The 10,723-nt window shown below is 50.9% G+C and overlaps 1 protein-coding gene and 1 pseudogene across 1 annotated transcript; one reads left to right on the top strand and one right to left on the bottom strand.

Moving 5' to 3' along the window:
* The window catches only part of LOC100901731 (transmembrane protease serine 7-like), a 1,543-nt pseudogene extending 1,160 nt beyond the window's left edge, over positions 1-383 (top strand).
* Positions 384-3,739: 3,356 nt separating this feature from the next.
* LOC100901449 (uncharacterized) lies at positions 3,740-10,247 on the bottom strand. The gene is made up of 12 exons (XM_029111526.1): positions 9,916-10,247; positions 9,316-9,480; positions 8,976-9,148; positions 8,658-8,891; positions 8,058-8,479; positions 7,835-7,985; positions 5,726-6,023; positions 5,361-5,531; positions 5,091-5,287; positions 4,711-4,944; positions 4,145-4,575; positions 3,740-3,964 (listed from the first exon to the last, which is right to left on the bottom strand). Exons 1-12 carry the CDS (start codon positions 10,245-10,247, stop codon positions 3,740-3,742), a joined length of 3,033 nt encoding a protein of 1,010 aa, XP_028967359.1.
* Between the last annotated feature and the right edge of the window lie 476 nt (positions 10,248-10,723).

Raw genomic sequence — 10,723 nt, 5'->3', positions numbered from 1 at the left:
CCGCATGTCTACCGGAACGATCGCTCGAAATCGGAGAAATGGGTACGATTCTCGGTTGGGGCAAGACCCGCGAAGGCGTCGCCAACGGATCCGATGTTCTGCGAGAAGCAGAAGTGCCAATCGCCCCGCATAATCAGTGTCGTCGTTTGTATAAGGAGTACCTCATCAGTGACAACATGATTTGTGCCGGATACAAGAAAGGCCGCATCGACGCCTGTGCGGGCGATTCCGGAGGCCCGCTGCTGGCGCAGGATAAAGTGACGAAAAAATGGAGCGTCTACGGCATCACCTCGTTCGGGGAGGGTTGCGGCCAGAGACCGGGAGTTTATGCGAAAGTTGAGCGAGCGCTCAAATGGATCCGGACGACGATCGAGACAATGTAAATTAACGATGATCGATAGAGTGTTTCGAATGGAATTCTAGTCAGACTCGAAAGAGTCATCCACATAGCACGTGTATGATGTCATGTGAAGTTGAATGATTGTAAATGTCTATGAAGAAGACGACAGGCTTAGTGACAAAAATGACGAATAGGGGACTGTGCGACCATCGAAGGTCGCCCTCAGATCGATGGGGAAAGTTTTATGACAGAGTTGTTTATAACAGTAAGTTGATGATGAAATAAAGATGGACTTGTGATGTGAAGCAGATTGTGTTTACTTGGCTACTGATGCACCCCATCTCTTTTCCGCTCACCTGACAATGTGGTGTCGCTTCCCCAATTTCCCGTATGGTGACTCTCACGACCTGCAAAATAGACTTCGATTCCGCGGAGTGAATGAGCCCGCGGCTCTTCGAGATCAAACGTGCGTTCGTTCTTCGGGCCTCTGTCCATCCGTCGTCGGTCATCCCTACGGCGTGATAGGGCACTCCAGCAGGATGTCCGCTTTTTCTGCCTTGTCATCTACTGCGATTCTCTGATATTTTGGTTGACTTCGGCTCGAAGCTCTCCTCTGGATCATACACTCAACAGCTCTTCTTGGAAAGCGGTAAGAGGAACCGGTTCCTTATTGCTGAAAGCAGTACTCCGCACGCTCTCCCGTGGTGGGCACCTTGCCTGCGCTCGTTCTAATTGAAGAGGAATCAAGGCAGCGCGGCGCGTTCCCCTCACGCAACCCGGAGGCCACCCGATGCAGGTACCGAAGGAGACTCTTATTTCTAGCACTTCCAATGCTGTATCGGCCAGTATGTGCGTGACCTTCTGATCGCTGACCTCGAGGATATTCCCTCGCCGTGGCAATCTGTCAGCGATGCGCGAAGCTGACACGGCTTGTTGGAAGAACGGAACTCACTCAGAAACGTATTCAATCTTATGTCATTCTAGGAGAGTTCAGTTGCGTCGTCCGAGCGACCGCCCTTCCGGAGCTCAAATAATCTCTTTTCCCCACCTCCAACTCCAGATCATTCCCTCCGTCGGAAGAATGGGAGGGCTTCCTACCACTGGGGCTTCCTACCAGGAGAGGCGACTGCGACTATGTGGAGACCAGAGCTGTGCGCCGTACCTAGGACGCGGCGCCATAGACTCAATGGTTAAGCGCCGGGGCGCGCCATGGGACTTGCAATGCTCAGCGCGGCGCCGCGCACAGCTCTGGTGGAGACACGACGTCAGCGTAAACCAGTGATTTTATTGTATGTTCACCTCGGATGTCGTTCGGCGTGTCAGCTATCAGCAGGCATAACGGCGAGGAATTGCCGCCTCAGATGTCTTATTTCTCTCGGAACAAGCCTATCTTCTCCGGCTTCCCCGTCGTCTGATATTCTTGGATTATTCTTAGCAGGAGTATTTTCCTTCCCTGAGCGAGAAGAGCCGTCATACCGAAACCTTTACTCAGAGACAGCCTGAAGTTCTACTAACGTTTCGCGATCGGACCGCGCCTCGGGACTTCCGACTCAGAATCGGTTTTTTTCTCAGCCGATATGCGATCACACTGGATCCGCCCGTTCGGTGAATGAGCTATGACAGGGTACTCTGTCGTCAGTCATATTTCTCGCCACAACGTTCCGAATCCTTTCTCGGAATTCAGCTTATTCAGTGAGAATGATGGAAGGACTACCACGAAATCATGAGCGACACTAAAGAACTCGGGTTACTCACGCCGAAAGTCTTCGATGTCCTTGTTATGCCTTCCATTGCTTCTCCGTGCTAGAGCAAGATCATAAGAATCGCAAGGTGTTCATGCATGGACAACTCCAAGAGGTTCATGAAGCGATATAGGGCTGTTCTTCAAATCTGTCTTCGAATCATAGGGGTCGCAACCATTCCCCATGAAGACTCCAGCATGGAGAGTCGCTCGATTATGACTCGATATCGTCACGGGAATTGAACTCACCGCCGAAAAAGGTTCACCCGCTCAGCAACCCCGCACCTGAGGATTTCCTCTTGGGGGATTCTGGGAATAATTATTGCCCTATAGAGCGCCATACCTTGGTAGTATTATTCATGGAATCTTTCAAGTATATTTATCATCGACATCATCTCCGCAGGATGAATTTCGAAACTTCCTTCGAACCGATTGAAACTGAACGAATTGAAAGAGCTATTGTTTTTCGATATCGAGAGTCCTCTTCGACACTGCCGAAAGGGTAGTCCGACACTGACAGAAGTCTTGTGCCAAGTTAGAAATTCCGCGCGGGCCTCTGATGTTTTTGAACCGAGCAGACTGGGTATAGTCACCTGAGCATCAAACGAACTCTAGAAGCCGTCAGGTAGTCGCCGGTTGGATGTCAAACGGGAGGTCCATCTATCTTCTACGATCCAGTTCGGAAGGAGCTGTTGTGAAGTGATCCCAGGGTTGACGGGAGGAACGCCATCGAGCTCGAGGTCTGCGATGATTCAACCATATCGACAAACACTTTCAGCATCTCAGGAGCGGTCAAGGGAAGTCATGCGCAACACACGCGCTGTCACAGGCGTCTGCCTCAAGCGGACTTCCGACTCTCGTCGACGATGCCGTCGCCTCTTAATCCTTTCACTATGTATCCGTCATTCGAGGAATGAGAGGAGGCTCCCAGAAAGAAAATCGACACGTAGAAACGCAGAAGGGAAGACAAAGTTAGCTGCAGGCCCTGACAAGATTCCTTTATCGAAAGTACAGGGGAGGGCCGCCCAAGCCCCCTGGTAGATACTGTCCAGCGCCCCCTCCCCCGTCTCGAGATGCCCCTCGAAACTTTCGACACCTCTTGGACTATTGCTCAGTGTAGCGCTGAGTAGCAAATCTACGGCGAGGAAATCCGCGGCCTGCAATCACCGAGAACTTCCCAGCCTGGAATCCCTCAGACTGAGGCTGACCGTACGATGTGTGTACCGAAGGACGGACGCGCCTTTTCCGAATTGACGGGCATGGGTCGGAGGAGGGGACGAGTCGAGTCGTGGTTCGCGAGATCGCATCCGACTCCCAAGAGTCGTCATAGAGAACTGACGCGACCTCGATGTCACACTGTCAGAAGAGTCGATTTCAAGCTTGCATTGTTTGGCCAGAGACGCTGCTGGCATACACATACTCCTCAAGTTTATTTACAGCTCCAGATAGATATCCACAGGAAGTCAGAACAGCTAGGCGGAACCTCGATCGGAGGACTCGCATCGACGAAAGGCAGCATTCAATTCTTTGAAGGAGCGAGAGTAGGAACCATCCATGTTTCTCCGATTTGAATGTTGTCCGGCATCATAATTGTGAATGGGGTAATAATTGAAACGTCGAGCTTCTTCGCAGCACCTGATAGAGCCGGATGAGTTGATCTATTGGCTCGCCTGTATGAGCCTTCTCTTCTGCTCTCTCCGGTAGGCATGGTAGGTATCTAGAGCGCCCCGACCGAGGACATCTAGGATGTTGAAGCAGAAAAGGAAAGAGTATCCAAGATACATGCCCATGATACTCCCTATCCCGGATACGAACTCACGTGTGTTTATCTTAGGAACTTTCGTCCGGTTGTTCATCAGGTTTGATTGCATGTACACATAGACCTGTGAGGGGTGGAACAACAAGCGGTCATTCTAATTAGAACTCTCCAGGTTTCACGTTCGTGCGACGGACTTGTCGCCTGAGAAGGTGGTCCATGCAAGAAGCGCCAGCATCCATTTCAGATGTTATCAGAGAAAAGCGGAAGACTTCGAGCCCGTCAGATCGGGCGGAACGCTACAGACCTTCGAAGCTGTTCCAGCCGTGGCGTTCTCCTCAGATTCCAGCTGGCTTTGGGGATGCCAGGCGAGCGACGAAATCGATTTATCGAACGTGGTTTCTCCGCAAACGCTTTTACATTCACAATCGATCTCTCTGTTCTTGATAGCAAGTTCCACTTTTCTGACCGCGGGCAAATCTTGCCGCTTACATTCTCGCAAACGATTCTCGGAGAACCCGGTAGGAGACGACTCGTTCTTAACTTTTAGGATGAATCGTTTCAGAGAAGTGCACCGCACCTCCTTTTGTATCCAGAACTGATGACAATAGTCTCGGCATTGGAATACGGTGTACTTATTCGAGTCCCCGACAATGTCGATCAAATAAGGGGGCCAGTCGGGTCGGCACGGATTCTGGTATGGTTCCGGGAGCCGATGCAGAATACGCCTTTGCACGCCTGCGGAGGTGTCATTCGATAATCCATAAGAGAGATTCCGTTCTCCCGCTCCCTTAAAATCTGAGCCTCCTTCGCTTTCCAAATAATATCTGCATTAAACAGAGAGCATCGATGGGTACGAGTGCGTCGACATACCGATGAAGGTGGTGGTCAACGGCTGAACGAAAACGCCGTCCTTGGTGAAATCTACTTCTACTCCTTGATCATGAATGGCTACGATGAATCCCGCCTCCACGATGAATGGCAGATAAGATTCTTCAGCAACTCGCAAGACAAGCAAAAGTCCGTTCTGAGGACCGTCGAAACTGTCTTGCCGGATCTTCTCACTCTCGTTTTTAGTATAGTTGCAGAAGAAACAGAAACAACGCCCTGGAGCGGAAATTTCATCATCATGAGCGCCGACGGTTTCATCTTACAGCGCATATCGGAGTCCCATCTGCATCCACTCTCCGATCGACCCTGTCCGAATGCGGATCAGCGATGAGGAGCTTTTCTGTTAGATAAGGAGCTCGTACCGTAGCGCGGAAACATTCTTCCAGATGGTTCCGGATTGTGACGAGCCTTTTTCCTGCAGTTCTCTCTTTCAGCATCGGTCTTATTCTCCTTTGAGGAATCACATTCGGTCAAGAATCCGCCATCGAACGTCGCGAGCTTTATCGTCTCCGAGGCGCAGCTGGTGAGGTTCTCCATTTTGTCGGCTGAGGCGCTGCTCCTGTATGGTCAGAGGGTAGTTTCGCGTGACTACGGAATCCTGGTCATCCTCACGGCAGGAGCAGCTCACTCACCGCTGCAGAGCGAGAGACCATTCGGTGAACTCCTGCATGTGTCCCATGTACTCCTCAGTCAGATTCCAGACTGGGAGCCTATCGCTGTTGTCAAGTTCTCCATCCTCTGGGCAGAATCGAATCCTCATAGCCGTCAAATTGGCCTGAGTCTCTTCGGATACCAAGCTCACGCTGAAAAAGTATCGGCTCTTTTCTCTCCTTCTCATGCCTTGAATACATGCAAGTAGTCGAACCAAAGTAGTCGTAGACCCGAAGAGATTGTCTCGTCGGAAATTATCCGCCGATTCGCGTCTTCGAGGAATTTCTAGATATTCTCAGAGAGCCTCCCAGCAGGAATGGGATGATAAGCGAAATCTAGCACTCACCTCAGTTTTAGAAGTTCATCGATATCCTTGCAAAACAGATCCCATTTGTAGGGGTTCAGACTGCACACAGTGATGGCGGGCATGGGCATCTGGAGACCCCCCTCCGGCTCTTCGTACTTGATGTTAAGACTGTCTGGATATCTATAGAAATCTGTTGCGAGGTTTATGATATCACGGATCGTGAGTCCGAACAGGGCCAGGAAAACCAAAAGCCAAGCTGCCCGACGCGCAGGACTCCCGAAACCACAGATCACTTTCAGCCCTGGTAGCGCCGAGTCGACGAACAATAAGCGGAGACCTGTTATTTGATCAGATAACCAGCGCGGAATCATTTTTCCATGCTCCGACCGACCAAAGAGAACGAACTTTCTCGATCCAGGCTCTCGTGACATCGCGCGCGTGGCTATACACACCGAGGTTCGCCGACTTGTGAGACTTGAGCGCTCAATACAGGATGTGGTAACGCACACGCCGAGTCTATTTGACTTCATGCCCCGAAAATTGTGAAAGGTCTCCGTAGGTGATCCATCGAGACGTGACGTGCGTAGCCGAACTGCTCTTTCTGGCTCTCTCCCTTGTCTATAGCACTCTCTACCTTTTGTTTCTCTGATCGTGTGCTCGCCATCGCTTTAGCGGTCCGAGCCCTGATGGAAGTAACTTCTACATTGCTTAGATGCTTTGTCTCCAAGACGATGAAAGGGTGCGCAACCGGGAATCATGCGTCTCCTCGCTGTTAGTACATCGCTCCGAAGATCTGTCTCCCTCCTTGACGACTATGGAGGAGCCCGGAGTCATCGCTCAGACGCCGGCGGATTCTGAAAATCTGCGGCATTCAAAATGCACTGACACCCCATGCCTGGTGAGCAGGTCACGCTCAATGCCGATAGTGAACAAAGGACCTCGCATCATCGATCGCTCCAAAGCCACCGAGCCCCGGGTGAGCTAAAAACGTCCAAGAGGGGCTCCGATTGCGAGCGGATTCAAACATGCCATGATTCCCGTCTCAGTGTGACGCATAGGAAACTCTCCCCGGAGACGGTGGCGGGAGAAGGTCGAACAAGCTCTTCTGCTCTGCGAGAAGAGTCTCTCGAGCCTCGACCGATGTCAATCGCTACCGGGATCTGAGCGAATGCAAATTTTCGATTCGGGCACTCGGTCTCGATACCGACAGGAATCGCGAGGAACCGCAGCAAGAAAATACCGGCCTCCGTGTTTCAGCGAGCACTCCCCACATCCGAAGAATAGGAGAAAGGAGACCACCTAGCGAAGTTTGCGGCAGAAGTTGGCTAGATGTATCCGAAAAAATTTGATTCCCTAATCAGCAGCTTCAAGTCATCGACCAATCATCGTATCATCATTCATCTCGATCAAGCTCGCCGCTTGAGTCTTCAATTCAATATCATAAATTTTCGGAAGAAATGAAACTTGTGCGGTCCCGGGTCAGCCTCTGAATGTCGCTTGGCGCAGGTCCCGTCGGTGTTTCACAGTTCGAAAACTGAGTCGTGTCGATGCAGATCATTCAGGAAAAAACTCGTTCAAGGAATGTTTTAAATCATTTCATCCCCAATCATAATGTTCTCAGAAGCTCAGCACTGCCACGGTGTCCCTCGGGTGAGCATTTTCCGCGATGTTGGCTGAGCCGCCCATCTATTCTGGTTCGATGGAAGACGAGAGCGCTAGGATTATACATTCCACCTCAATATCGGATGAAGTTATTGATCTCACGTGAAGGTACAGTTCTGTACCAGCCGATCACTGACATGTCCCTGGGAAATTAGGGATTCCTGGAGGTCCACGGCTCATTTAGATCTCAGCTATTCGCTACGCAGATATTCCAACCGTCCCACTATCACAATCGAGTCCTGACGGCTTCTAAGCGATGACACATGTACACCCCTATATCGAGAAATTCACACATTGCTCCTTTATGAATCACCAGCTCAAATATTCACACTCGTGTGGAACGTGTTCTCATTCTGTCTCGGTTGTGAACGGATCCCTTGTCACATCGGATCCGAATATCCGTGGGGGGAGCATCGCTTCATTGAGTTCAGGGCTGTCGAGCCTTCTGCCGTAGGTAAGTGTGATAGGTCTCAAGGGCTGCACGACCGAGGACATCCAAGATATTCCAGCAGAACAAGAAAGAGTATCCCAAGTACATGCCCATGATGCTGCCGATGCCTGAGACGAATTCGCGGACATCCATTTTGCCCACCTTCGTTCTATTGCTGATCAAATTCGACTGCATGTAAACGTACACCTGGAACAAAGAAGCTAGTAGCAACCGGAAAAAAGGCCTGCATTCTGAAAGCGATTTTCTGGCTTCGCTCACCTGGGCCATGGAGGTTCCGTCCTTGTCCTCCATAGACTGGGCTTGCACGATAGGATGCCACGAGAGCGATGAGGTCGTTTTGTCGAAGTTTGTTTCTTCGCAAACATTTTTGCAATCGCAATCGACCGTTCGATAATACATTCCTCTCCTGATATGACTCATACCCTCGTCGAAACTTGGACCGCAAGTTTGCAGTCTGAAGTCCTTATACCCGTCGCCATCCTTGACGCGCGAAATTGGATATGCGAGTGAGGTGCAATTCAAAGTCGTTTGAATCAGATATTGAGCGCACACTTCGCGGCACTCTGAGGCCGTGTACTTCTTAGTATCCTCGACGAGGCGTTTCAAGTAAGGGGGCCAATCCGACCTGCAGGGATTCTGATAGGGTTCCGCGAGCCTTTTCAGGACCCGTCGGGACACGCCTGGAAGGGTTCTTTGTCTTGAAACACGTGGCATCCACAGGGGCTGATGCCGAAACTTCACGATTCATTTGACTATATTTCCCTAATTTCCCTTGATGAGACACATTTCAGCGAAACGAAGGCTTTCTTCAATCCTCTACCGGGGCATTTGCGATATGATACGCACGAGCTTACGAACCAATGTAGGTTGTGGTCAGCGGTTGTATGAAAACCCCGTCTTTCGTGAAATCGACCTCGACTCCCTGGTCATGGATCGCGATCACGAAACCGGCCTCGACGATGAAGGGCAGATATTCATTATCGCCGACTTTGAGCACGAGCATCAGCCCTTTATGGGGTCCGTCGAAGTCAGCCATCCTCACTATTTTTTTCGGGTCCGTCGTGTGATTGCAGAAGAAACACAAGCATTTCCCTGGTTGGAGAAAAGAGACGTTCTAGGAGGTGGATTTCATTGAGCTCAGAAAACTAGACGGAAACGATTGAGACGCATCATTACCATATCGCGGGTACATCTTCGGAGTTGGCTCTAGCAGTTCTCTTTCTACGCGACATTGCTCTTTGGTGTCGTTCCCTGGGAAAATGTCGCATGCGTCGTCGAACGAAGCCAACTCGACCATGTCCTGCAAGCCGTGCGAGATACTGCTCATGTCTTCCTCGGTCGACGGGTTCCTGATCGAGAAATTCTGTCTTTCCTATCGAGGCGCTCACATGAAGGGGATTCTCCCTCCTCCCTCGGAGGCAGAGGCTGGAGGGAACTCCGAAAGAGAACTCCGGAGAAAATCAATGCACATTGGATTCGATATTCATTGTTCCTATCCCGAAGGAAGCATATTCACCTTTGGAGGGCTCCGGACCACTCGGTGAAAAAATGCATGAGGATCAAGTGATTTCGGGTCAGATTCCACACCGGTATGCGAACATCCTCTGTGAGTCCAGTCTTGCAGTAATCTTTCTGCAGTCGTACCATTTGGACGTAGGTCGTATTCTGGATGAGTACCTGACTTGGAATCGAATATTTATGATGTCAATCCGGAACGTCTGCGGCTGACAAGGAGCAGGGCGTCGGAGGCTGAGCAAGGCAGGAATCGTATAGAGGGGTGAGGGGTTACGATCACACAAGTGAGCTGGGTCGATTCTACAAGTAGAGCGCACTTATGTAGACATCGTCTCTATCTTTCGATATCGTTATAGGACGATGAGTCATTTGCGGGGAAGACAGTGAAGGGATTTGCTCCGCTCACGAGTCGACTGTATCGGAAAAGAATCGGGAAGCGGTCTGAGTCTCCGATTCCTTTGGAGCGAAGCCTTCAATTCCTCCCCGAAGACCCCCGTGGATCCGACAACCCTATACTGAGCGGCGAGAGCCATCTGAGTCTCCTCTCGGATGCTTTCTGGAAGAGGCATAAGCCGAGCAGTCTCTTGGACGATGAATTTACCTAGAACCGAGGAGCAGTTCCAGCTTCTTACAGAAGTCATGCCACTTGTACGGATTCAGGTTGCACACCGTGACTGCAGGCATTGGCATATCTTCTCCACCCTCAGGCTCCTCGTACTTGATGTTCAAGCTGTCCGGATACTTGTAGTATTCCACTGCCAGATTAACGATGTCGTTTATGGTCAGCGCCAGCAACGCTAAGAACACCAGAAACCAAGCGAGTCTTCTCAGAGGACTGCCGAAACCACAGATAACTTTGAGTCCCGGTAGCGCGGAGTCCATGAAGGACAAGCGCATCGCGGTGAATTGATCGGATAGCCACTGCGGAGCCATTTCGATTTTTTTTAACGGTGTTTCGCGATAACTTCAAAACAGGTTGTAACACTTGATTGAGTCGAGTCGCCAACGGTGTGCGGCCACCTATAAGTCGTATGTTCGATACGTCGTCATGGTAAGGTCAGGCCATCGATAACCGGATGCCGTGACAATCGAGGAGCGGAAACCGTCTCCATTGAGTATGGCGCGTCAGCGTTACGCGAAGGAATCAAGACGCAATTCTAATGCGAGCTGCGCCACGGCGCCTGACCACTCTGATGACGATATGCGGAACTCGCTGCGGTCGACGCCCATTGTCCTCGACCGCTGGCATACACGTCGCGTCGTAGGTACTAGAGGGGAACAAAGCGGAAGGATATCCTCAGCAGGAGCCGGAGGCTCCGCCGTGCGTAAAGTCTGGGGCAATGAGAAGAGACGTGACGACTATTCCCAAGTTTACGTTTTATTGATGATATATTGTCGTTGTTCACAAT

Source organism: Galendromus occidentalis, unplaced genomic scaffold (genome assembly GCF_000255335.2).
Source record: "Galendromus occidentalis unplaced genomic scaffold, Mocc_1.1 scf7180000077446, whole genome shotgun sequence".
NCBI classification, from domain to species: domain Eukaryota; kingdom Metazoa; phylum Arthropoda; class Arachnida; order Mesostigmata; family Phytoseiidae; genus Galendromus; species Galendromus occidentalis.
Note: the sequence above shows the minus strand (reverse complement) of the source record. Positions and strands in the feature narration are given on the sequence as shown.